Source organism: Oryx dammah, unplaced genomic scaffold, assembly GCF_014754425.2.
Source record: "Oryx dammah isolate SB20612 unplaced genomic scaffold, SCBI_Odam_1.1 HiC_scaffold_9, whole genome shotgun sequence".
Classification (NCBI taxonomy): Eukaryota; Metazoa; Chordata; class Mammalia; order Artiodactyla; family Bovidae; genus Oryx; species Oryx dammah.
Genome location: NW_024070193.1, coordinates 6,963,365 through 6,991,223, shown reverse-complemented (window position 1 = coordinate 6,991,223; position 27,859 = coordinate 6,963,365). Strand labels below are relative to the sequence as shown.

The 27,859-nt window shown below is 45.4% G+C and overlaps 1 protein-coding gene and 1 non-coding gene across 2 annotated transcripts in view; one reads left to right on the top strand and one right to left on the bottom strand.

The window, feature by feature from the left end:
• The window catches only part of SACM1L (SAC1 like phosphatidylinositide phosphatase), a 71,344-nt gene extending 50,256 nt beyond the window's left edge, over positions 1–21,088 (bottom strand). Inside the window, exon 1 of the mRNA XM_040246789.1 lies at positions 20,811–21,088. Within this exon, the coding sequence (XP_040102723.1) occupies positions 20,811–20,842 (32 nt within the window). The 5' untranslated portion in view covers positions 20,843–21,088. The remainder of the gene's footprint in view (positions 1–20,810) is intronic.
• A 185-nt stretch (positions 21,089–21,273) lies between these two features.
• TRNAR-ACG lies at positions 21,274–21,346 on the top strand. The gene has a single exon. It is a non-coding gene; the product is annotated as a tRNA-Arg (tRNA).
• Positions 21,347–27,859: the final 6,513 nt, after the last annotated feature.

Below are 27,859 nucleotides of genomic sequence, written 5' to 3'. Positions count from 1 at the left end.
GACTGCCGGGAGAAATATCAATAACCTCAGATATGTAGATGACATCACCCTTAGGGCAGAAAGTGAAGAGGAACTAAAAAGCCTCTTGAGGAAAGTGAAAGTGGAGAGTGAAAAAGTTGGCTTAAAGCTCAACATTCAGAAAACGAAGATCATGGCATCTGGTCCCATCACTTCATGGCAAACAGATGGGGAAACAGTGGAAACAGTGGCAGACTTTCTTTTTTGGGGCTCCAAAATCACTGCAGATGGTGATTGCAGCCATGAAATTAAAAGACACTTACTCCTTGGAAGGAAAGTTATGATCAACCTAGATAGCATATTCAAAAGCAGAGACATTACTTTGTCAACAAAGGTCCGTCTAGTCAAGGCTATGGTTTTTCCAGTGGTCATGTATGGATGTGAGAGTTGGACTGTAAAGAAAGCTGAGCGCCGACAAATTGATGCTTTTGAACTGTGGTGTTGGAGAAGACTCTTGAGGGTCCCTTGGACTGCAAGGAGATCCAACGTGTCCATTCTGAAGATCAACCCTGGCATTTCTTTGGAAGGAATGATGCTGAAGCTGAAACTCCAGTACTTTGGCCACCTCATGCGAAGAGTTGACTCATTGGAAAAGACTCTGATGCTGGGAGGGATTGGGGGCAGGAGGAGAAAGGGACAACAGAGGATGAGATGGCCAGATGGCATCACCGACTCAATGGACGTGAGTCTGAGTGAACTCCAGGAGTTGGTGATGGACAGGGAGGCCTGGTGTGCTGCGATTCATGGGGTCGCAGAGTCGGACACAACTGAGCGACTGAACTGAACTGACTGTGATTCTATTTTACCTTCTGGTTACTGTTTCACTTATATTTTTATTTTTTTCTAAAATATCTCTTAGTTTTCTAATTTTATATTTTATTCTCCATTATCGTTCTGCTCCTTTTTTTTCTCTTGCTGCACCACGCGATTTGCAAAATCTTGATTCATGTGCTTAAGGTTGGGCCTAAGCTCCTGTGGTGGGAGCACCAAGTTTGAACTGCTAGATTAGCAGAGAACCTCAGACCCCTGGGAATAATTGGAGAGAGGTCTCTCTGAGGTCTTGAACTTGGCACCAAGACCCCACTCTACCCAACAGCCTGCAGGTAACAGTGCTGGAAGCCTAAGACCAAACAGCCAGTAAGACAGGAACATGTCCATGCTAAGTCGCTTCCGCTGTGTTTCATTCTTTGAGACCCTATGGACTGTAGCCCGCCAGGCTTCTCTGTCCATGGGCTCCTCCAGGCAAGAATACTGGAGTGGGCTGCCCTTCTCCAGGAGATCTTCCCAACCCAGAAGATAGGAACACAATCCCACCCATCAAAAAAAAAAAAAACCAGATGGCAAAAAAATTTTACAGGTGAAAATGCAGGTAAAAAACCTAGAAGATCAAATAAATGAAGAGGAAATAGGCAACCTACCTAAAAAAGAATTCAGACTAATAACAGTAAAGATGATACGAAATCTTAGAATGGAGGCATGGATTGAGAAAACAGAAGAAATATTTGGGACTTCCCTGGTGGTCCAGTGGTTAAGAATCCGCCTTGCAACGCAGGGGATGCGTGTTCGTGCCTCGTCAGGTAACTAAGATCCCACACGTGACAGAAACTAAGCCTGCAAGCCACAACTACTGAGCCTGAGAGTCACAAGGAAACCTCCCGCATGATGCAACCAAGACCCAGCGCAGCCAATAAACGAACAAACATGAACCCAACAAAGGAGCACCTCGATACATACGGCAAATGCTAACAGCCGTAAGAGGAGAACTCAGCAGCAAGACAGGAACAGCGTGGGGCTTCAACAAGCCACTTACAACAGTGGACAGATCACCCAGACAGAAAATAAGGAGACCCAAGTTTCAAATGACACTGCAGGCCAGACAGACTTAATCGATAGGACATTCCACCTGAAAGCAGCAAAACACACTTTCTTCTCAAGTGCATACGGAACATTCTAGAATAGACCATATCTTGGCTCACAAATCAAGCCTTGGTCAGTTTGAGAAAACTGAAATTATATCAAGCACCTTTTCAGACCACAACTCTGTAAGATTAGAAATCAATGAAAGAAAGAAATACTATAAAAAACACAAACACCTGGAGGCTAAACAATATACTACTAAATAACCAAGAGATCACTGAAGAAATGAAGGCAGAAATAAAAAAACACATTAGACAAACGACAATGAAAACACAATGACCCAAAACCTGCGAGAGCCAGCAAAAGGCAGTTCTAACAAGTTTACAGCACTTCAACCACACTTAAAAAAGAAAAATCTTACATAAACAATCTAACCTTACACCTACAGCAACTAGAGGAAGAACAATAACAACAACAACAAAAACCAAAGTCAGCAGGAAAAACATAATGATGAGAGAGAAACAAATGAGATAGAATAAAGAGAAGAAAATATAAAATAAAGAATAGAACAGAAATAGAATAGAAACAAAGAAAAGACAATAGAAATAACGAAAACAAAAGCAAAGGTCAATAAAACTAAAAGTTGGTCTTGAGAAGACAAACAAAACTGATAAAACTTTAGTCAGACTCAAGAAAAAAAGAGAATTTCAAATCAATAAAATTAGAAATGAAAAAGGAGAAATTACAACTGACACCACAGAAATACAGGAGGTCGTGAGTGACCACCACAAGCAACTACATACGCTGTGCTCAGTCGCGCCCGACTCTGCGACCCCATGGACTGCAGCCTGCCAGGCTCCTCGTCCATGGGATTCTCCAGGCGAGAGTACTAGAGTGGGGTTCCATGTCCTCCCCCAGGGGATCTTCCTGACCCAGGGATCGAACCTGCGTCTCATGTCTCCTGCATCGGCAGGCGGGTTCTTTACCACTATTGCCAACTGGGAACCCCTATAAGCAACTATACCTCCCCCAGAATGGACAAATTCTAGGGAAGGTACAACCTTCCAAGAATGAACCAGGAAGAAATTGAAACTATGAATGACAACCTTCCAACAAAAACAGTCCAGGACTAGATGACTTCACAGGCAAATTCTATCAAATACTTAGAGAAGAGCTAACAGCTTCCCTTCTCAAAGGCTTTCCAAAAACCGCAGAGGGAGGAGCACTCCCAAACTCATTCTACAAGACCATCACTACCCTAATACCAAAACAAGACAAAATATACCAGAAAAAGGAGAAAATTACACACTAATATCACTGTTGACCACAGATGCAAAAATCCTCAACAAAATACTAGCAAAGAGAAGGCAACAACACATTAAAAGAATCATACACCATGATCAATTGGGATTTATCCTAAAGATGCAAGAAGTCTTCAACATACCAATCACTGTGATATACCATACTAATGAATTAAAAAATAAAAACCACATGATCATCTTAACAGATGCAGAAAAAGATTCTGAGAAAAGTCAACACGCATTTATGATTAAAAAAGAAAAAACTCTGGAAAGTGGGCATAGAGGGAAACTACCTCAACATAATGAAGGCCATGTACGACAAACACAAAGCGAACACCATTCTCAACAGCGAAAAACTAAAAGCATTTCCTCTAAGAGCAGGAACAAGACAAGGATGTCCACTGTCACCACTCTTACTCAACACAGAAATCAGAGAAGAAAATGAAATAAAAGGGAAAAAAAGTACAGCTGTCACTGTTTGTAGATGACATGCTACTATACATAGAAAATCCTAACGATGCCATTAGGAAACTACCGAGCCAATCAGTGCATCTGTAAAGTTGCAGACTACCGAGCCAATCAGTGAATATGGTAAAGTTGCAGAATACGAGACCAATGCACAGAAATCTCTTGCATTCCTATACACCAGTAACGAAAGACCTGACGGGAAAATTAAGGAAACAATGCCATTTTCCATCACAACAAAAACAAAACGCCTAGGAATAAATCTACCTAAATAGGCAAAAGACCTACACTCAGAAAACCATGAAACACTGATCAAAGAAATCAAAGATGATATAAGCAGAGAAATGTACTGTGTTCCTGAACCAGAAAAATTAACACTGTGAAAAATGACTATACTACCCTAAGCAATCTACAGTGCCAATGCAATCCCTATGGAATTACCAATGGCATTTTCCACGGAATCAGGACAAAAAAATTTACAATTTGTATGGAAACACAAAAGACCTCAAATAGCCAAAGCAATCTTAAGAAAGAGGTAGCTGAAGGAACCAGAACTCCCAGACTACAAACTGTACTACAAAGCGACACTAATCAAGACAATATGGTACCGGCACAAAAACAGAAATGCAGATCAACGGTGCAGGACAGAAACCCAGAGATGAACCCAGACACTTATGGTCACCTCACCTATGACAAAGGAGCAAGAATACACAATGGAGAAAAGAGTCTCTTCAGTAAGCGACGCTGGGAAAACTGGACAGCCACGTGTAAAAAATGAAATTAGAACACTACCTAACACCCTACACAAAAATAAACTCAAAATGGATAAAAGACCTAAATATAAAACTGGACACTACGAAACTCTTAGAGAAAAACCGTCTTTGACATAAACCACAGCAAGATCTTTTTGGACCCACCTTCTAGAGTAATGAAAATAAAAACAAAAACATAATAAAAATCAAAAGCTTCTGCACAGCAAAGGAAACCATAAAGAAGACAAAAAGACAATGGGAGAAAATATCTGCAGATAAAGCAATGGACAAGGGAATAATCTCCAAAATATACAAACAGCACCTGGAGCTCAATATCAAGCAACAGCACCTTCCTGGTCTCAGTTCAGTTCAGTCGCTCAGTCGTGTCCCACTCTTTGCGACCCCATGGACTGCAGCAAGCCAGACTTCCCTGGCCATCACCAACTCCCAGAGCTTGCTCAAACTCATCAAGTTGGTGATGCCATCCAACCATCTCATCCTCTTCTGTCCCATTTCCTCCTGCCTTCAATCTTTTCCAGCGTCAGGGTCTTTTCCAATGAGTCAGTCCTTCGCATCAGGTGGCCAAAGTACTGGAGCTTCACAAGTGGAGCTCCTGGTGGTCTACTGGTTAAGAATTCACCTACTAAATCAGGGGGCATAGGTTTGATCCCCGGTCGGGGAAGGTTCCACATGCCGCAGGGCAACCAAGCTGTGCACCAGACCACTAAGTCTGTGCTCCAGAGCCCACGCGCCACGACGACTGAGGCCCACACGCTCCAGAGCCCACAGGCCACGACGACTGAGGCCCACGCACCCTAGAGCCCAAGCACCACGACGACTGAGGCCCACGCACCCTAGAGCCCACGCTCTGCAACAAGAGGAGCCACCAAAATGAGGAGCCAGCGTACTGGATGAGAGGGCAGTCCCCGCCTGCTGGAGCCAGAGAAAGCCTGGCTGCAGCAGTGAAGACCCAGCATGGCCAACGCTAAATTAACTTTAAAAAAAAAATCAAAATCAAAACAACCCAATCAAAAAATGGGCAGAAGACCCAAGCAGACTACCCAATCAAAAAACGGACAGATGACCTAATAGGACTTCCCCCGTGGCTCAGTGCTGAAGAATCAGCTTGCAATGCAGGAGACTTGCAGCAGAAATGGGTTTGATCCCTGGGTCAGGAAGGTCCCCTGAAGTAGGAAATGGCAACCCACTCAAATATCCTTGCCTGGGAAATCCCATGGACAGAGAAGCCTGGTGGGCTGCAGTCACAGGGTCCCAAAAAAGCAGAGCACAACTGAGCAACTAGACAACAACAACAAAAGGCACACAAACAACCTTCCTAATTAAAGTAACGCAGACCACTGAAGAGTCACCTCCCAGCAGCCTGAATGACCATCACCCAAAAAATCTACAAGCAGTAAATGCTGAGAGGATGTGCAGAGGAGGGGACTGTCCTGCATCCTGCTGGGGCTGTAAACTGATGCAGCCACTGTGGAGAGCTGTACCGATGCTCCTTAAAACACTAAAAATAAAACTACTATATGACCCAGAAATCCCCCTACTGGGCAAATACCCTGAGAAAATGACAATTCAAAAGGACACATTTACCCCAATGTTCACAGCAACACTGTTTACAGTATCCAGGAAGCAACTTGAATGTCCAAAAACAGATGAATGGATAAAGAGAATGAGATACATATACACAGTGGAACATTACTCAGCCATAAAAAGAAATGAAATTGGGTCATTTGCAGAGATGTGGATGAACAGCCACTATGGAGGTTCATTAAAAAACTAAAAATAGGACTTTCCTGGTGGTCCAGCAGTTAAGAATTTGCCTGCCAAAGCCGGGGACACAGAGTCAATCCCTGGTCCAGGAGGATTCCATAGGCCATGGGGCAACTAAGCCTGTGCTCTAGGTCTGTGAGTCACAACTACTGAAGCCTGCACACTCTAGGGCTCACAAGTCACAACTAGTGAGCGCGTGGCACAACCACTGAAGCCTGTGAGTCTAGAGCTTGTGCTTCACAACGACAGAGGCCACTGTGGCGAGAAGCCAGTGCACCACAACGAGAGAAGAGTCTCCACTCACTGCAACCAGAAAAAGATAAAATAATTAAAAAAAAACTAGAAATACCGTGAAGAAAGTGAAGTGAAAATGGAAAGTGTTAGTCACTCTTCGTGACCCCATGGACTGCAGCCCACCAGGCTCCTCTGTCCGTAGAATTCCCCAGGCAAGAATACTGGAGTGGGTAGCATTCCCTTGCCCAGGGGATCGTCCCTACCCAAGGACTGAACCGGGTCTCCCGCACGCGGGCAGATTCTTTACCATCTGACCACCAGGGAAGCCACGGAACCATATGACCCAGCAAGCCCACTGCTGGGCGTACACCTTAAGAAAAGCATAATGCAGAAAGACACGTGGGCCCCAGTGTTCACAGCAGCACTGTCTACAACTGTGAGCACACGGGAGCAACCTGAATGTCCAACAACTGATGAGCGGGCACAGAAGAGGCGGCGCACGTGCAAGGGGCTACTCAAAGGGAAAGGCGCTCTGTCAATTCCGACTCTGCGACCCCATGGACTGTACAGTCCACGGAATTCTCCAGGCCAGAATACTGGAGTGGGGAGCCTTCCCCTTCTCCAGGGGATCTCTCCAACCCAAGGATCGAACCCAGGTCTCCTGCACTGCAGGCGGATTCTTTCCCAGCTGAGCCACAAGGCAAGCCCACAATGGACTACTACTTAGCCATAAACAGGCTAGAGAAAAACACTGACATAAATCACAGGAAGATCTTTTGACCTACCTCCCAGAGTAATAAACATAACACCAAAAATAAGCAAATAGCACCTGAGTAAATTTAAAAGTCTCTGCACAGCAAAGGACACCGTAAACAAAAAGACAACCCTTGGAATGGGAGAAAATATCTGCAAACGAAGCAACAGACAAGGAATTAATCTCCAAAATATACAAACAGCTCGTGCAGCTCATTAAAAACAAACAGCCAGCCCCATTGCAAAACGGGCAGAAGATCTAAATAGACACTTCTCCAAAAAACACATAGAGGTGGCTAACGGACACATGAAAAGATGCTTAACATCATTAATTAATAGAGAAATGCAAAAACTACAACTACAATGAGATATCACCTCACACCATTCAGAAGGGCCAAAAAAAAAAAAAAAACCTACAAAGAATAAATGCTGGAGAGAGGGTACCGTGCCCTTCTGCATTATTGGTTGGAATATCCACTGAGGTAGCCACGTACTAAACTGTACAGAAGAAACTAACAACACTGAAAAACAACTGAAGAGTAAAAATTATTTAAAAAAAAAAAAAAAAAACTGGACGATCTGCTGTCCAGCACAGGGAATCCTGCTCAACATTATGTAACAACCTAGATGGGAGAGGATGGAGAAGGCAACGGCACCCCAGTCCAGTACTCTTGCCTGGAAAATTCCAGGGACGGGGGAGCCCAGTGGGCTGCAGTCCATGGGGTCATGAAGAGTCGGACATGACTGAGCGACTTCCCTTTCACTTTTCACTTTCATGCACTGGAGAAGGAAATGGCAACCCACTCCAGTGTTCTTGCCTGGAGAGTCCCAGGGCCGGGGGAGCCTGGTGGGCTGCATCTATGGGGTCGCACAGAGTCGGACACGACTGAAGCGGCTTAGCAGCAGCAGCAGCAAATGAAAGAGGAACTTAAAAAAGAATAGATACATGTTTATGTTTTTACAAATGATAAATACTATATCATCTCACTTAAATGAGGAATCAGGAGGGGAAAAAACAGCCCTGAGCTCACAGATGCAGAGAACAGACTTGGTGGTTTACAAAGGCTGGGAGACGAGGGCAGGCAATGTGGATGAAGGGGCCAAAGGGCACAAATGCCCAGGTATAAAAGAAGCATCTCATGAAGATGCAATGCTAAAAAGAATAAAAAACAAAACTGAAAAACTCTCCTTGAGAACAGAAATAGAAGATCTGGGTACAGGCTCTGGACTTCCGGTTTAAGATGGCAGAAGAGAAGGACCTGTGCTCATGTCCCGCTGCGAGAACACCAAAGCGGCAACTAGCTGCTGAACAGCCATCAACAGGAGGACGCTGCTGCTGCTGCTGCTGCTAAGTGGCTCAGTCGTGTCCGACTCAGCGACCCCCTGAACTGCAGCCCACCAGGCACCTCTGTCCATGCGATTCTCCAGGCAAGAGTACTGGAGTGGGGTGCCATCACCTTCTCCACAGGACGACGCTGGAACCCACCAAAAAAAGATATCCCGTGTCCAAAGACAAAGAAGAAGCTGCAGCAAAGACGGCAGGAGGGGCACAATCAAATCAAATCCCCTACCCATCACGTGGGTGACCCAAAACTGGAGAAGAAGACCAAAGAAGTTCTCCCACGGTTGTGAAGGTTCGGAATCTGCTGGGCTTCCCAGTCTGGAGATCTGACAAAGGGACTACGAATCCCCAGGGAATCTGGCTGCGAAGGTCAGCAGGACTTGATCACAGGACTTCCTTCCACAGGACTTCGGGAAACAGAGCCTCCAGCCTTGCAGGGCACAAACAAAACCCTGGGCACACCAAGACCCAGAGCAAAGGAGTGGTGACCCCACAGGAGACCGAACCGAAACCACCTGCTACTGTTGGAGGGTCTCCTGTGGGGGCAGGTACGCAGGGGCTCCCCACAGGATGGGGCACAGCAGCAGCAGGCCCGGAAGGGGGGCCCCTTGGTGTAAGCCCTCTTGGAGGTCACCATTAACCCTGTCACAGAGCCTGCAGACACCAGGGCTGGGCCACCTCAGGCCAAACAACTACCGGGGAGGGCGTGCAACCCCACCCCTCAGCAGATAACCGATTAAAGCTTTACTGCAAGGCCCTGCCCTCCAGAAAAAGACCCAGTCTTTCCCACCACCAGTCCCTCCCATCTGGAATCTTACACAAGCCTCTTAGCTTCCTCCATCAGGGGGCAGACAGAAGCAGCAAGAAGTGGCTTCTTGCCACAGTGGCTGAAAGAAAAACCATATTACAGAAAGTTAGTCAGGATGAAAAGCAAAGTTATGTCCCAGAGGAAGGGACGATATAAAACCCCAGAAAAACAACTAAATGAAGTAGAGATAAGAAACCTTTCAGAAAAAGATTTCAGAGTAATGCTAGGGAAGATGATCCAGGATCTAGGAAAAACAATGAAGAAGATTCAAGAAATGTTTACCGAAGACATACAAGAACTAAAGAACAAGCAAACAGAGATGACTAATAAATACACTGGAAGGAATCAACAGCAGAATACTTGAGGCAGAAGAACAGATAAATGGCCTGGAGGCCAGAATGGTGGAAATCACTGCCACAGAAGAGAATACAGAGAAAAGAAATGAAGACAGCCTCAGAGACCTCTAGAACAACACTAAACACATCAACATTAGCATTATAGCGGTCCCAGAAGGAGAAGAGAGAGAGAGAAGGATCTGAGCAGAGAGAGTCCAGACAGGATAAACCCAAGGAGGAACACACTGAGACACACAGTAATGAAACTGACAAAGATTAAAGACAGAAGTAAAATATTAAACGCAACAAGGGGAAAACAACATATAAAGGAACTCCCATCAGGCTATCAGCTGATTTCTCAACAGAAACTCTACAAGCCAGAAGGGAATGGCACCATATGTTTAAAGTGATGAAAGCGAGGACTCTACAACCGAGAATACTCTACCTAGCAAGATTCTCCTTCAGAGTGGATGGAGAAATCAAAAGCTTCCCAGACAAGCCAAAGTGAAGAGAATTCAGCACCACCAATCCAGCTTTACAACAAATGCTATAGGAACTTCTCTAGGCAGGAAATACAAGAGAAGGAAAAGACCTACAGAAAATAAACCCAAAACAATTAAGAAATGGTAATAAGATCTTACACATTGATAATTACCTTAAATGTAAATGTATTAAATGCACCAACCAAAAGACACTGACTGGGTGGATTAAAACACGCACTTTCACTTACCACACTCTACTTGACCTTCCAATTGTCTATAATTATTTTATATTGTTTAATTATGTTACCATTATGGCTTGCAACTGTAATTAACTTTTATTTTTTGCCTGGCTATTGACTGTGAAAACTGACAAACATCTTTCACTATTGTGATTATGTAACTATTACTTACTTAATACCATTGCAGCATGATTGATCAACAGAAAAATAACAACTCTGTATCACCAAAACTACAACTTAATAGAAAAAACTGTAGTCACGTTTCAAAATCCAGGTGCATATCAGAATTATCTTGAAATTTTTTGAAAAATACAAATGCCCAGGTATTGCTTTTTTCCTCCAGAGATCCAGAGATGTTTCTAATGAGCAGTCATGTTTAAAACCAACTGGACTATATGATGATCTTTTACTTTTAAAGACCTAGTTTGTTTCACTTTTTCTATTTCATATTCAGTACTCCCATTTCATTTATTTTATTCTCCAATGTCTCCATCTCCTTTTTTCAAGTTCTTTCTCAAGCCTTTGTCAAGCACAGTAGAAAAATTTTTGTATACATATATATAAACAATATGTATAATATATATTAGAAAACTTATGAATTTTTGTCTAATTAAAAAATTTATAACCTTTTGATTACACTTGTTTGACTTAGTATGAATAGAACGCTAGATTTCTAATTAAAAAAATAGATACATAACAAGCAACAAAAGTTTACATATAGCACAGGGAACTATAGTTGATATCTTGTTACAACCTATAATGGAAAATAATTTCAAAAATAATATGTGTATATGTATAACTGAATCACTTTGCTGCACACTGGAAACACTGTAAATCAACGATACTTCAATGAAATATATATATATTAAGAAAAAAAAAAAGAGCTGCAGAATAGGAGAGCATAGAAAGGAAGAATGGGGAGAGGAAAAAAGAGAGGGGTACAATCCAGGACGCTCAACATCCACTGAGCAGGAACTTCAGGACAGCAGACAAGAAAAAAAGAAATCTATCAAAGAAATAATGCACAAAGAAACCTCAAACCAAAGAACAAGTTTCCAGATGTAAAAGGCCCACCAAATAAACATGGAAAGCGCGTGCGCGCGCACACACACACACAGAGGCACGTTCAGGGTAAAACTTCAAAACACCATACAGACACAATCCTAAAGTTTCTAGGGGGAAAAAAAAAACACAGCCAAAAAAGTAAGAGAAAGAAGTACTGAAATATTCAACAGTCGAACTACTGGATTACTCAACAACAACACATTCTGGACTATTTAACACCAAGGTCTTCAATTCTAAAGGATAATAAAATCCTAGCTGAGAATTCTATACTTAGCCACAGTATCATATAAATGTACCTGAGGACAAAATGGAAACATTTGTAGACGTGCAACATCTGAAAAGATACTTCTCTTTCACTCTTTCTGAGAAAGAAGGAAAAGCTCTTTCATCAAAATGGAGTAAATCAACACAGTCAGAATCCAAAACAGGAGAGAGGTAAAAGAAATTGTCGTGATGATGGTACAGCGAGGGTCCACGACAACAGTTTATACAACAGGCCTAAGGAACAGCCAGTCAGATTAAAGCAGAGAGGACAGGGTTCCCGGAGGTGAGATTCAGAGAAGGAAATGAATCGACAGCTACCTGACTTATCTGAGAAGTTTTATCGCTGTTCCAGAGACTGAAGATTTATTAGCAATAAGGACATAAAGAAAAGCCAAGCAAATAAAATACAGGCACTTAAAAAAAAAAAAAACTTATTTTGTACTGGGGTCTAGCCCATTAACAAACAATGTTGTGGTGGTTTCAGGTGAGCAGCCGTGCATAGACTTGCATCCATTCTCCCCCAGACCCCTCTCCCATCCAGGATGCCACATAACATCCAGCAGAGTTCCACGTGCCGTGCAGTGCGTCTTTGTTAATCATCCATTTTAAATATAGCAGTGTGTACCTGCCCACCAAAAAAGAGACTTTCTAATTCAAGGAAAAACAAAGCGCTTTTATAAGCAAATGTAATATTATAATATACTGTTGATGTCCTTTGAGTCAATCCTATGCAACCATAGTAATGTGAACACTGAATCTCTTAAAATTATTACATTGAGAGGAAAGAAAGAGAGGTGCAAAAACTAAATTCCCATTTTTTGAAGCAGAAAGTTATCATGTGACTAAAACTGAAAAAAAAATCGGGAAATGGCACTGTAAGCATGTTGTTCACAGGCGCGGAGCGAAGCACCAGAGGAAACTGCGTACAAACATGAAAGCAGATCTCTGGGACAGCGGGGCTTGGGAGTGCGAAGAGTGCTCTCTACAATAAGCCTTGTTCGTTTCAAACCGCTCCCTTGTATTAGATTACAATGAGAATTAAGTTTTAAAAGGTGTTAAAAGAACAAAACCAAACATAAGAGTAACTGTGGATCAAGCTAAAAAAAGAGTTCCATCTAGCCCGAGGGCTCTGGGAGCTTTGCTGAATCTAAGTTACTACTGGGCTGCCAGCAGGCTGTGCTGATCGATGTTATTGAAAACAGTTTACGAATTGGAAAAATGAAGATACGAACAGTGACTGCTACCTAATCAACATTTCTAAGAAGAGTAATTACAAGTAAATGCCAGAAGCCAACTAATCATAACAGCAAGTATCATTCCAACTCGTATCTTGTTTAGTCCCGCAGTCCTGTCAGACTCTTGGATCCCACGGACTGTAAGCAGCTCCTCTGTCCACGGGGTTTCCCAGGCAAGAATCCTGGAGTGGGGTGCCATCGCCTGCTCCAGGGGACCTTCCCGACACGGGGATCGAACCCACTTCTCTCATGTCTCCTGCACTGAAAGGTGGGCTCTTTACCACTAGTGCCACCCGGGGCCAAGTTCTGCCTGGAGTTTTTCCAAAATCAACCAGTCAACAGGCCACACCAAGTTCTCAACGGATTAAGTACACAGAAACTAGGAACACTCAATGATGAACAAATATAGGCAAGGGACTTCCCCTGTGGTCCAGTGGTTAAGGCTCCCTGTTCCCAATGCAGGGCCACGGATTCCAGCCCTGGTTCGAGGAACTTAAGATCTCACATGCCCCTCTCTGCGGCCAAAAAAAAAACCCTAAAATAAAAATAAAGATTGACTCTCTGGTTTGCAAATATGTGTGTGTGTGTGTATAGGCAAAATTTTCTTCCTGTTGCAAAAGGAAAAATAATGGCCCTCAACCGATGTGATGTTTTTTTCAAATTACTTATCTTACAAGGTAGATTTCAGAAGTTAAAGAAATTCCCTGTGAGAAGATTATTTGATCATCAACTATGCTGTTGATATCAAATTTCTAAAGTTCAAAGTAATATCGCATACTAAAATAAACTGGTGAAGTCATAAGAATCCAGGAGGTTATTAACAATTCTAACTCAACAGGAATACTACCTGGTGTCTTTCAAGACAGCGGACTTAACATCAACCCAGAGTTCTGGCCTCTGTTAAGATGACACTTCGTTTTTGGAAGACACATCAAAATAGGCCCGAGCTTGAACTCTCTCCTCTTGATCCCAGAGACCATGGACTTCAAAGCCCACTAGGTTTTAAAAATAAAGGGCTGTTAGACCCATGGAGATGCGTGGCCAAGATGGCAAAGGTAGGAAGATTGTGAGCTCACCTCCTCCCACAGGCACACCAACGTCACATTTACAGAGCAACTACCGATGAGACAAAGGGAAAGACCAGCAGGAGAGATCCTCTATAACTACAGACACAAAGAAGGAACCACAAGACCGGCAGGAGGGAGGAGACGCAGCGTAGGCAAGATCCGTACCCCTGGGCGGGAGGATAGCTCAACCGCAGAGGCTCTCCCCAAGGCGCGAGGGCTCCAGCCCCACATGGAGCGGGCGCTCCAGCTGGGTGCTCCTCGTCCCTACAGCGTTTCACTTCGAAGGCCAGTGGGCCTTCCTTTCAGGAGAGCCAGAGGGCCGTGGGAAACAGATTCCACTCTTAAAGGGCTCACACAGAATCTCCCACGCTCCAGGACAGAAGCAGTCATTTGAAAGGAGCCTGGGTCAGACTCACCTGCTGACCCCAGAGGGAGAAGGATGGTGGCAGACATCTCTCCCTCTATCACAAGGTCGCTGGCACGGGCACCTGCCACTCTGGAATCCTCTTAGCTTATCAGCACAAGGACCTCGCCACACTAGCTGCCTAGCCTGGCCTGACTCCACAAGCGTCAGTACTGGGACACCTCAGGCCAAGCAACTGGCCAGGCAGAGACACAGCCCACCTCCCCACCAGCAGACATCCTGTCTTAAGACCCGAGTCCACAGCTGCCCCACAACCCAGCCCTGTACACCAAAGGGCACGGGATCAGCCCGAGGATCCCCAGGACCCTGCAGTCAGAGGCCCTGGGACCCAGCTCCACCCACCAGTGGGCTGGCACCACCCCTGGGGCCCCCTAGGTCCCAGCCCCACAGTCCAGTGGGCAGACAACAGCTCCAGGACCACTGCAGCCCTACAGCCTGCCATATCAGAACCCAGCCGCACATTCTGAGACCGAGCTCTGCCCACCAGCAGGGCAGCTCCAGCTCTGGGCCACCGTGCGCTCTGCAGCCAGTGGACACGGCCAGGAAAATCACCTGCATCCACGAGGAGTAGTTAAGGGATACGCAAAACAAAAAGATACAGAGCATGATGTCAAATGGGCAAACACGCGGGGCTGGGGGCGGGGAGGGGAGGAGTGAAAGTGCAGGGTGGTTACAGCGCTTTTCACTTAAGAGAGCAGCAGCTTAAAATAATGATAGAGACTTCTATATATAAACCTCACAGTAACCACAAACCAAAAATCTATAACAGATACACACACACGCACGCACGCACACAGACACACACAGGACTTCTTCCAAGTGCACAGGGAACATTCTCCAGGACGGTGTGTTGGGAAAACTGTGGATAGCTACGTGCAGAAGCACTAAAGTGTTCCCTCACACCGTGCACAAGGGTGAATTCAAAGCAGATTAGAGATTTAAATGCAAGCTCTGAAGACATAAATTTCTAGAAGAAAACACAGGCACAATGCTTTTTGACATCCATCTCAGTAATTTTTTTTTTTGATATGTCTCCGCAGGCAAAGGAAACAAAATCAAAAATAAACAAATGTAACTACATCAAATTAAAAAGCTTTTGCACAGTAAAGGAAACTATGAACAAAAGGTAGCCTCCTGAATGGGAGAAGTTATATGCAAATGATATATAGGATATACAGAACTCTAACAGCTCAAGAGAAAAAAAACAAGCACCCTGATTAAAAAATGGGCAGAGGATCTGAACAGACATCTTTCCAAGCAGATATTCAGATGGCCAATACGCACCTGAAGAGGCGCCCAGCATCACTACTCATGAAGGAAATGCCAGTCAAAACCACAGCGAGACGCCGTCTTTCACTTGTCAGCTGGCCAGTATCAAAAAGACAGCAGAGAACAGGTGCTGGAGAGACCGTGGAGAAAATGGGGCCCTCGTGCCCTGGTGAGAAATCACTGCTGCTGCCGAGCCGCTCCAGTCGTGTCCGGCTCTGCGACCCCACAGACGGCAGCCCACCAGGCTCCCCAGGCCCTGGGATTCTCCAGGCAAGAACACTGGAGTGGGTTGCCATTTCCTTCTCCAATGCAAGAAAGGGAAAAGTGAAAGGGAAGTCGCTCAGTCGTGTCAGACTCCTAGTGACCCCATGGACTGCAGTCTACCAGGCTCCCCCGGCCCTGGGATTCTCCAGGCGAGAGCGCTGGAGTGGGCTGCCAGTGCCTTCTCCGGTAAATCACTGCAGTCACTATGAAAGAGAGAAGGGAGGTTCCTCAAAAAATTAAAAACAGAACTACCATAATATGATCCAGCAATTCCATTCCTGGGTATTTAACTGAAGAAAACAAAAACGGTAATTAGAAAAAATAAATGCATTCCTACATTCAATGCAACATTATTTACAAAAGCCAAGATACGGAAACAATCCAAGTGCTCGTCAATAGAGAAATGGATAAAGATGATGTGTTTTATATATATACACAATGGAATATTACGCAGCCATAACAAAAGAATGAAATCTTGCCATTGTAACAACCAATGAACGACAAGGATATTATGGTAAGTGAAATGAGTCAGAACAAGAAAAGCAAAATCTGTATGACTTCAACCGTAGCTAGACTCTAAAAGACACAGCAAAGGAGCAAACCTAAGGAACAGAAGCAGAATCACAGATGCAGAGAATGGGGTGTTGGGGGGGGTGTGTGCAAGATTGGAGGGAGAGGCAGGAAGGGAACACGTGAGGGAGAGTAACAGGTACAAACTTCTAGTTAGAAAATAAACGAGTCAAGGGCATGAAGTGTACCATGTGGCAAATACAGTCAATAGTTATTAATATCTTTCTATAATGAAATAGCACAACCAGACTTATACTCTATGAAAAGCACAAAAACACCAAAGCATTATGTTGCATACCAGAAACTAAGATAGTGTTGCAGGTCAATTATACTTCAAAAACAAACTCATAAAAAAGAGATGAGATTTGTGGTCATCGGAGGCCAGGCAGGGGGAGGCAGAAGTGGATGCAGGCAGTCGGAAGAGAGGTGTGAGAAAGGTCTGAATGCTCACTGTACTGGACAGACTTCGGACGCCGTCATCACACTAGCCCAGCCTACGTGTTCTCGGGGCTCCAGCGCCTCTGCCCTGGTTGACCTCACAGCTATGGCAATTTTTTGAAAAAGGCCACTTCTTCACTGAGGACACAGCGTTTCTCTAGATATCAGCTGCAGCCTGATTCACTTTCCAGGTTTCCTGCCTTACACATTTTTCACCCAACATTGCAAACGGAAGAAACACCTTTCAGTGTTTCCAATAATGGACGTCTGTTGTTAACTGTAATTTCAAATTTGTCATTGTTTGACATCAAGCTTACATAAATGATTTAAATGAAACAGGATACTCAGAACTGCCTGGATGTTAGAGTTATATAAATTTCAGATTCCAAACAAATCAATATTGTTTTCTACATGTTCAAATTAAAATTGAACATGTCCATTATTTTCGATCGTAAGTAACTCATTTCCATACCACCCCAAGATGAGAGCAAACTGACGATAAGAGAAGGTAAGGTCATGTGCAGCGAGCAGCGCAGTGGAATGGAAAGGTCGGCGGCCTCTGGGGCTGCTGCGTCCCATGGCCAGGGCTGCCACCGCGGGGCTGCGTGACCTGCCTGTGGGGCCACGGGCAGTGACCTCCCTGTGTGCCACACTGACAGAGAACACACATCAGCCTAGCTTCACAGAGGCACTGGAAAGATAGCACCATGCAAGGAATGCCTGAAGGTGCTGCTGCTACATCGTACACTCCAGATCACGCCGCACTGGGATCTTTCTCAGGTGCTGGTGCTAGAAAGTACACTGCAGAAAAGTGCTACTTTCTATGCTAGAAAGTTCTTTTCATTTACTCAGGTGCTCCACTGAGGACCTGCCACGCACCAGGCTTTATGCTAGGTACTGAGGAGGACTAGAGAAGAAATCAACACTAAGATGTTTCTATTATGTTCCACATCCTTGTAACCCAGTCGGAGAAACGAAGTATACATGATGATTTCATCGTTTCTGGACGGCGGCGGACAGAGTGCTACAAACAGTGCTATGGATCGGGCACTCTAACTTTCAGCCTCCTGTCCAGCGGATCCTAAGCACACTGTTAACGAATCCTAAGATTCAGAACGGGCAAACCCATATGGACATCTGGGCTCTAGTCCCTGTGAGTAAACTGGTACAGGAGCTCAGTGAAGAGACAGACATGGGGGGAAAGCTTCACAGAGGAGAGGAGCATGCTGGTTTTGTCTACATTCTGTCACTCCTTGTAATAATGATACTGTGAAGTAGAAACCTCCCCGTTTTACAGATTAAATCCCATTTCAGAGAGAGTGAGTAACAGGGTCAGGACACAAAGCGGCAAGGGAGTATTAAGTCTGCTGTGACTAAAAAAGCTTGCACTCTCTCAGCTCTACCACAAATGTGATCAGCATGTAAAGAAGGGCGAGAGGAAGAAGCCCTTCTGGATAAGAACATCCAAATAAGACCAACCTGGAAGTAAAAAGAGGGTGGCCAAGTCTGGCAAAATGAGAAACAAACAGAAGGCATTGAGCAGTTATGGGAAATAAGGTTAGGGGACAGACTGAAGAGGCAAGAATACAGGTGGTTAAGAAATGTGGACTTAATCCTATGGGTCAATAAAATGGAACTGGAGACTGTAAGCAGGAGAGTAGAGGATGAAACGCAGGCATTAGGAAGGTGAACGTCATATGACAGAGATGGGCTGGAAAAAATGTACAGCATAACAAAGGACAAATTTCTAAAATCCCAAGCACTTCAATATTTAAATAAAGCCAGTAACAATACTTCCATTATAAAATAATCATACTATCTCTTGCACAAATCTCTTAAAACACATCTCTAGGCACTTTAGAAAATGACCATTGCGTCCCACTAATTCTTATGTGGGTCAGAAACTGCTTCTACCTCCAATGCATCAAAAAACCAAAATAAAACCACCCCTCAGGTCAGAGAGGCCTCAGAGCAGCAAGGGCAGAACAGAAGAAATAAGAGCAGGCTCCAACACACACACTCCTTGACAAAGAAAAACAAAGTTGTAAAAAAGTTGTATCTTTCAAAAAAAAATAGTTGTATCTTCATTTACAGAAGCACTTAGAACTATTTTTTCAGGCAGAAAAAGTTAACTGACAAACTGGAGCATGACTTTCATATAACCCCAGATCTGCTTTTTCACCCAAGCAAATTTATAGTTTCCACTTCTCACAAAAATCAATACAAAAGCATCAGGCTCACCCTGTAAGTGCCAATTTTCCTTTCTCTTCTATGTATATGGAGTGCCCTGCCCCACCTTTTTAAGTCTGAGGACTGCATGCAGTGCCTCCTAGGTAGTTATCACTCTAACTCTCAAGTTCTCCATCCCATTCAACCTTGGCCACAGGAAAATTCGACTGCGTTTCATAACCTAATGCTGAGCTGCATTCAAGCCAAGGCTCCAAACTGCTTCAACACAATTGACACCTGGTGCAGGATCCCACTAAACCCTTCAGTGACTATCAGGTAGACAACAATAACCTAATTAGCCAGGACGGCCCACGTGACAAGAGTCTGGCCAGTACCACAGTCAAAGACAGCTCCCTAGACTCAGTTAACCAACAAGGATCACCTTGCAAAGGAGAACCAGGAGAGAAGGCGCAGCTGCGATTTTCCAAGGGAATTAGAGTCAAGAGACCGTGGCAAGGTGGGGGGCGGGGAGCGGCTGAGGAAAAAGTAATTGTCTTTTACGCAAAACATCTGACGTGGACATGACCTCACCTTCAATTCTGCAGCCTTTACCTTTATCTGAACCTTCCAGAAAGTTAAGTGCACTTGAGATTCTGTGAGCATAGGAAGTGTCCAAACCACATCTTGCTGTCCTCCTCTCCCTGCAGAGGAAATGTGATCTCTCTGCCTAAGTCCCAAGATATTTTAACTTATTTAAGGACAGATAAGCTTCTCGAAAATTACATTTGCTTCTGCTGCCCAAGACTTTCTGAGGTACCAATCACTGGATTTTCAGTCTAGAGGTAAAACATTAAAACACAGAGTGAGTAGAACAAAGTTATTCACAGACAAGCAAACTGCAAGGGCTGATGGTAACCCTAAGGGAAGTACACGTTACTGCTTTTTAATCCAGGACAAACCTCAAACCCTACAAACACCTAATTCACAACTCTTAACAACCAGAGCCTATTTTCTCAAAGCCTCGAGAGCTTGGCTTTACCGAAAACTCGATCTGCAGAGCCAAAAATTCTCGACAGTAGCCCCTGGCTGTCAACACGGACTTAGGAATAACATTCAGAGCCAAGTAGACTTTTTTAGGACCTTGAGAGTACTGACTTGTACTTTTAAAATTTTCCTGCAGCCTAAAGACTGGTCGGGAAGGCTTCAACGGCCAACTAGACCAGGTTTATCCACTGGTGTGTGTGCCTTTAAAATGCTGCCATGGGCCCATGAAAACAAGAAAAAAACTTTTTCTCTACTAAGCAATAAGGACAAATATAGACGCCACCTCTGCAAAAAAAATAAAATGGGAAAGAGGGCGTCCGGAGGGCTGCATGCGAACGCCGAGCCCGGCGAGCAGCTCTGCGCCCCCGCCGCGGGCGCTGAGGCGGAGTCCAGCGGAGAGAGGCTGGCGGGACTGTGGCTCCCGGGCCTGTGGCGACTCCGCCAGGGCCCCAGGGCCGGCCGCGCCCGGCCAGGAAGGCGGGGAGCGCGCGGGGCTCCCACACCCGGCCCGCCGCCCCGGGCGGGGACGCAGGAAGCCTCCCCGCGGCCGGCGGCCGACACCTGCCCCCCACCGCACCCCGCTGCCCCGCCGGCCCCCTCGGGCAGCGGCCCCTGGCCCGCGGAACTCACAGCTTCAGCCGCTCGTAGGTCGTGGCCGCCATCCTGCACCACAGCCTCCCTCCTCGGCTTCCGATCGCGCCGCCCAGCGCCGCCACCTCGGCTCCGGCGATACCGGTCACCCTCCTACAGCGGCCGCAGGTCCCAGCCTCTTCCCACCGCCCCGCCCCGCCCCGCCCCGCCAGGCTGAGAGAGAAAACGGGACGCGGCGGCGGACAAACTTAGTGCGCGGGCACCGAGCGCCACAGGCGCACATTCCGACGCGACGCCGTGGGAGGGCGAGGAAGAGCGCGGTGACGTGGCGGCTGAGGACTGGCTGAGCGCGTTGGCCGGGGAGAGGCGGAGCCTTGGGAGCTTGCAGACCCTAACCGCGCAGCGCCCGGCGCAGCGGCGGAAATGCCGCGCTAGTGTCGTGGAGCCTGGCGTTAGGTGCGTAAGGCGTGATCTGCGCTCCAGTGCAAGACTGACTTGTACAGGGCCAGTGGCGCAATGGATAACGCGTCTGACTACGGATCAGAAGATTCTAGGTTCGACTCCTGGCTGGCTCGAGGTGTACTTTTTGTCGTGTCTGGGCTTGATGTTAACAGGATGTCCTTAGCAAGGACTCTGGTGAGAAGGGTAAATGTGTCGAATCTTAAGGCTTGTTGTGTTGCTGTTCATTCGCTAGATCTTGTCCGACTCTTGACGACCCTATGGACTGTAGCACGCCGGTCTCCCTTGTCCTCCGCTGTCTCCCGGAGTTTGTTCAAATTTATGTCCATCGAGTCAGTGATGCTATCTCATCCTCTGCTGCCCCCTTGTCCTTTTGCCTTCAGTCTTTCCCAGCATAAGAGTCTTTTCCAGTGAGGCGGCTATTCCCATCAGGTGGCCAGAGTATTGCAACTTCACCATCAGTCCTTCCAATGGATATTCGGGGTTATTTCCTTAAGCCTGCTCTGTCCGAAATGTCATCTGTTGAGCTGAGTTTGGAACCCGGAGTTGTCTCAGGTGGTTTGTAAATTGCAAAGTGCCCTAATTAATGATTCACACGAGAAGACTCTGTAAACGGGGTACATTTAGGAAAACACAGCTACGATGGTGGTAGTTGGGGGTGGGGGTGTGCTGTGGTCGGAGGTTAGCTAGCGGATGCCACAACTGCGCACTTAAGGCAGGGGTTCTGGCCCTATTTCCAGTGGAGCAGAAACCCCCGCGGCGACGCGAAGAGCCACGCAGTCCGTTTCCCGGGATCCGGCGAGCTCTAAACTGCAGCGGAGGCGGCAACGCTGCAGTGCGACTGTGCGCGGACTGGGGTCCGCAAAGTGCTTGGGGTCTGCAGCCCTGTTCTTTCAGAGGGTGTTTTTTACAGTACCAAGACCCCAAGGAATCTAATATATTACAGCTCCTTTTATTGGTGCCTGAGTGGAAGACCTAAGAAGGACGGTAGGTCTGTGTTGGAAAGGAGAGTGAAACCTGAAACATCTGATACTGTCTATTCACTATTCAATCAATCAGTTAAACTCTCCAATACGTTTTTTCCTCCTGAAGAAATTACAAGACATTTGTAAAATACAGAAAAGTACTGGGAATTAAAAAAAAAAAATCCAAACTCCGATCACGAGATCATTACTATTAACGTCATAATTCCTCATTACAATCAGCGTCATAATTTTTTCTTATGGACTTCTTCCATACTTTTTAATATAAATAAACCTATACACGTATTTTTTTCCAAATCTTCAATTGAAGGATAATTGCTTTACAGAATTTTGTTTTCTGTCAAACCTCAAGTATTTTTTCCAAATTTGAGATTGACAAATGTCTTTGTGTTCTCATTTTGTTCCCTTAGCTTTCGTCTGAGATTTATGGTCATTGAATATTCCTTGAAGATAGCCTGTGAAAAAACCATATATTTCAAATATTAACCTCTTTGTTGGGAATTTGAATCATCAGTTTAATACATATTTTCACATTGCGTGCCAAAAAACTAGATATACATTTCCATCAATGGCATGTTTCCTTGAATGCTAATGAGTATTATAAATTTTTTTTTGCAATTTTCATAATTGAAAACTGGAATTTCCTTTTGCTTATATTTATTACTTGATGTATATATTATCTTGATATATGTACTAATTTTCTTAATAGATTTGTTGAACTTTTAAATATATTAAGGACTTTAATTCTTTAGCTGTCAAACACATTGCAACGTTTTTAGTTTACCTTTTCCTTATATTTTTGAACCTCCAGTAATTTTCACTTTTATATACTCAATAATTACCTTATGATTTTTTCTTTTCAAACTGTTTTGTTTGTATTGCTTTTTCCCATGTACTTTGATCCATGTGTAATTTATTTTGTTGATTGTCCCCATGGAAAGATCTAGTAAGTCTTCAAACCTGTAATTTGAGCAGTGGCCTCCCTGGTAGCTCAGATGGTGAAGAATTCGCCTGCAATTCGAGAAATCTGGGTTCAGTCCCTCGGTTGGGATTGAACAGCTACCCACTCCAGTATTCTTGCCTGGAGAATTCCACAGACAGAGGAGCCTGGAAGGCTACTTTCACTTTCAAGAGCTCTGTTTGCTACTTGAACTCTGTGTATGTGTGCTGTGCGCAGTCGTGTTTGACTCTTTGTGACCCCCTGGAACGTAGCCCACCAGGCTCCTCTGTCCATGGAATATTTTAGGCAAGAATACTGGAGTGGGTTGCCATTTCCTCCTCTGGGGGATCTTCCTGACCCAGGGATGGAACCTGCATCTCTTGAGCCTCCTGCAGTGGCAGGCAGATTCCTTACCACTGAGCCACCCAGGAAAGCCCTTACTTGGACTAATTCAGTCAATTTCACAATAGTCCTGTAAGTTAAGTTCAGTTGTTATAGCCATTTTACAGATGAGGGAACAAAATTTGCTTACGTTCATTGAGCAATTTGGTGGTGGAGCCTGAGTTGGATCTTGAATCTGGGCTTTTGATCCCAAAGGTGCCCTGCCCAAGGGCTTCCTGTGTACCCGAAGGTTGACCACAGGAGTAGACTCAGGGTCATTCCCTCTCTGGTCACGGATGGCAATCACATACGCTCCTCTCCCCTTCTTCCATGCTAGAGCAACCAGGAGACCTCATCTCTGGTCCTGGGCACACCCCAGCCCAGACGTCTTCCCCAGCTACATCTTCATCCCTTGTAGCGTCAGTTGCATAAAAACAGTAGCCTACGTCTGTAAAGTCAGAATAGCCACGCTCATTGCTTGCCCCTTCCTCTTGCCAAGACCTGCCTTCCTGCACATGGCTGCCTTAAATCTAGAGGGTCACTCACCTCTGGGAGTCAATATCCTGTGATAAACCATAATGCCAAAGGAAAAAAAAAAATCCAGAGCTCTAAAAGACCAAATCCCGTTAGCAAAAAGACGATCTACTTATTACTCCACACACAGAAAAGAAGATCCAAGAAACATCATTATGGTGGAGATCACGTTAATAGTCTACAAATTAAGGCAGTTTTATTGTCATGAGATTTTGAATAGTTTTACAGTAACAGTAAACATTTTGAATAATTTTATCATAACAATTTTGAATAATTTTATAGTAACAGTAAAATTATGAATAATTTTACAGTAACAATATTTTGAATCAATCAAAGGAAAAGAAAGACACAGGGAGGGGACAATGATTTCTCTGCCAAATGAACTCTTCATCCGCTCGATGGAAATTTCCCACATCTGTCCAGTTCTGGCTCAGAGCAAATGATAGCTGACACATCTTCCTCATCTTTTTCCTATAGCTTTTAAAAGCTGTTAGTACTTCAGATAGTAACTGGGAAATCAGGACTCATTCCTGGCACAAAGGAGAAGACAAAGCATGTGGTTTCCTGGCCGATAGTTTGAATAGGTGCAGCAGACAGCAAGTTTGGGGTCACGTCTCGCACACATTCTTTGCAAGACACCAGCAGCCATCATAGCCCTCATAAGCTTCCACACTTGTAGGAAACGGCACACAAACATGGCCTGCAAAGGAGTGTGAATTCCAGATCATTCTCTCAAATTCTAACATTATTCTTTTTCATCGTGGGTGACTCGAGCCCAGGGAAACAAGCCAATGGCAGGACCTGAAAGCGATCGGAACTCTTTGATTACATCACTGGCCGCCCAGGACTCAGGAGAACAACTTCAGTGGACTCGGGCTGAAAGCGGTTTTCACTCAAGCGCTATAACCACGGAGAAAGAGAGTCCTGCCACCACGTGCAGACAATGACCCAACAGGACTCAGTGCCCTTCCTTATAAAAAATGAACAAATCGCTTTCTACTCAGCCACGGATGGGAGGATAACAGCAGAGAGAATCCTGATACTACAGGCCCAACTGGCTTTGCTCAGGGCACCCAGGCAGTCTTTGAAGGACCCTACCTGGGGTGGAAAAATTGACAAGAAAAAAACTAAGGGGGAAAGTGAACCAAGGGAGAAGGTTGGAGGCTGGCCCTGGGGTCTGGAATCAGCCATAATTCTTGTTTTATCTAAAGTCCAAGCTCAAAATAGGGCTATTTGCTCTACCTTTTAAAACAAACTCATTCATCCTGGTCTAGGAAGTGCTTGTGTGTTCTGTATGTGCATGCTAAGTTGCTTCAGTTGTGTCTGACTCATTGCAATACTACAGACTGTACCCCGCCAGGCCCCTCTGTCCATGGGATTCTCCAGGTAAGAACACTGGAGTGGGTTGCCATTTCCTCCTCCAGGGGACCTTCCCGACCCAGGGATCGAACCTGGGTCTCCTATGGCTCCTGCATTTGGCAGGCGGATGCTTCACCACTAGTGCCACCGGGAGAGCCCGTGTTCTTTCTACACACCTCTAAATAACTACCCGTTACCGCTTGATTTGGTTAATAATTTATAGAAAGTTTAAAATGCCTGGTAAGTATGCATCTATTCATGGCTTTTGTGCAAGGGCCTGAGGAGGAGACAGAACTGGCACAAGATTCCTACCCAGTACCCTCTCCAGGGGAACCTGATAATAGGAGAAGCTGCTGCTCAGATTTCTAGAATGTCTAGAAATTCTGTCATTGTTCTTTTTCAATTTGTATGAAATATCTGCTGAGATACTGAAATTGCCTCAATCAAGGCCACTTTAAAAATTTCATTTAAAAAATCAATCACCGGTTTTTAAACTATAGTTGATCTTCGAAAAGCCCTAGGTTAATCCTCATATAACTTATAGTCAGCCATCTGTAACCATGGTCCCTCTGCACTGTGGATTCAACCAACCACAGACTGTGGAGTACCAACTGCAGTATTTAACTACTGAAAAATAGCCACATATCAGTGGACACAGGCAATTCAAACCTGTGTTGTTCAAAGGTCAACTGTTACCCAATTTGCAAACAAATCCTCTGCTTCTGACATGGCTCCAAGGCAGTTTTCTTCGCTCTGCTTGACTTGAAAGTGGAGCAAAGGCGTGTCATCAAGGCCAGAAATCAACCTAGGCTGGCCGAGAAAGGTTAAGGCATACTGACTGGCTCCATCTGTCCGCCAGCCTCACCGAGGCGGAGCTGGATGATATACTGGGAAGGGAGGGGTGAGCCCAGGGTTCACTTCCCCAGCCCCCCTGTACTCACAGGTTTTTAAGAGGCTCGGCCTGTGAGAAGGAACCAATGGAAACAAACATCACAGCCTGGACTGAAGTGACATCTGGCCCAAGTATCCAACAGAAATGGAAAAGCCAAGCCACGGTGCCAATTCTGTGCTGCTTACAGGCAACTGCCACCAAATGAGCCAACACATGGCTTAGAAGTAGAGCAGGGCCAGTGAATAGCCTGTGAGTCCCTTGTGCCTTTGGGGTCCATGGACACCCTCCGAGGTCCCAGCCACCAAGTCCCTGACTCTGGGTGTGAGGTGAGGAGGCAGAGAGCAGACGCCGGCTGCTGTGTTCCCGGCCGGGCTGGCAGCGGTGAGATGGCCCCCGCCTTCCTGCAGCAAGGCCCAGGGCTCCTCCCCGTGAGCTGAGAGGGTGAGTGCCAGCCAACCTTTTACTTCCTCTTTTTTCTCATTGAAATACCACAGGGTACCGACCTCTGGCCTTGGGCGTGTGACACACGGGGCAGACTTTGGCCTTGAGATCCTACCACCTTGGGGGAACCAGGATGATGAAATGAATACAGCAATAGCACCCAGTATCAATCAGATCTATTCCCAGCCAACCTTTAGTTACGATTTCAGTGTACTGACCCACTGGGCTGACCTGGGCAAAGCCAGAGATTCCTAACACACACCAGCTAAGCCAGTGTGATGGACAAGTCCTTCCTTAACCTGAAGCTCTTTTCTGTGAGGTATTTTTTTGTGTGTGGGGGAGATTGAAAGTAGAGGGAAACAACTTTTTAAAAAAGAAGAAGAAGAAAAAAAAGACAAAAGCAGTGTACCTTATACTGGCTTCTTCAGATGTAATGCCTGGGCCAAGAACTGGGCAAGAGAGAAACCTGTGAACTGAATATAATAACTTATGCTGATTCTCTCCCCCAGGCTGGCTTTGAGATCTCACACACAGTCTCCTTGTTTATAAGGGGCTAGGTCTCAGTACATGTGGGCACCGTCTCCCAAAGCCCATGTTAAATAAGCAAAACACAAGAGGATCTCCACAGAAGATCCTGAGACCTGCCTTTGCAAGAGCAACTCTGAAGTTCCAGACTCTCGAGAGCTCCAGAGGGAAAAAGGGCAAACAGGCAGGCAAAAGAGGCCTGGCGCCCGCACCGAGTTCTCACCCCAAAGCCCACTTCGATAGAACAGGGTCGACCTCCGTCAGGCCCCCCGGCTGCCTTTAAAGGCATGAGGATCTACGGGGCACCAGAATGCTATCCGGGTACGAGGAGGAAATTCCATCTCATTTTAAATCTTGGTTCTGTTTTAACCAAGTGAATGCCTCCTACGATGCAGAGCACGTGTTAGAACTTCCCTTTTGCAAGGATGCAATTAAGATTTGCAGCCATTCTACAGAAGTGAAGTTCTGGAGTGGAGGGAAGTCTTAAATTACGGTGTGTGTGTGTGTCTGTGTGTGGTTGAGAAGGGGTGTTTGTTGGGGGGGGGGGTTGTGTGTATGTGGTTGGGAGGCAGTT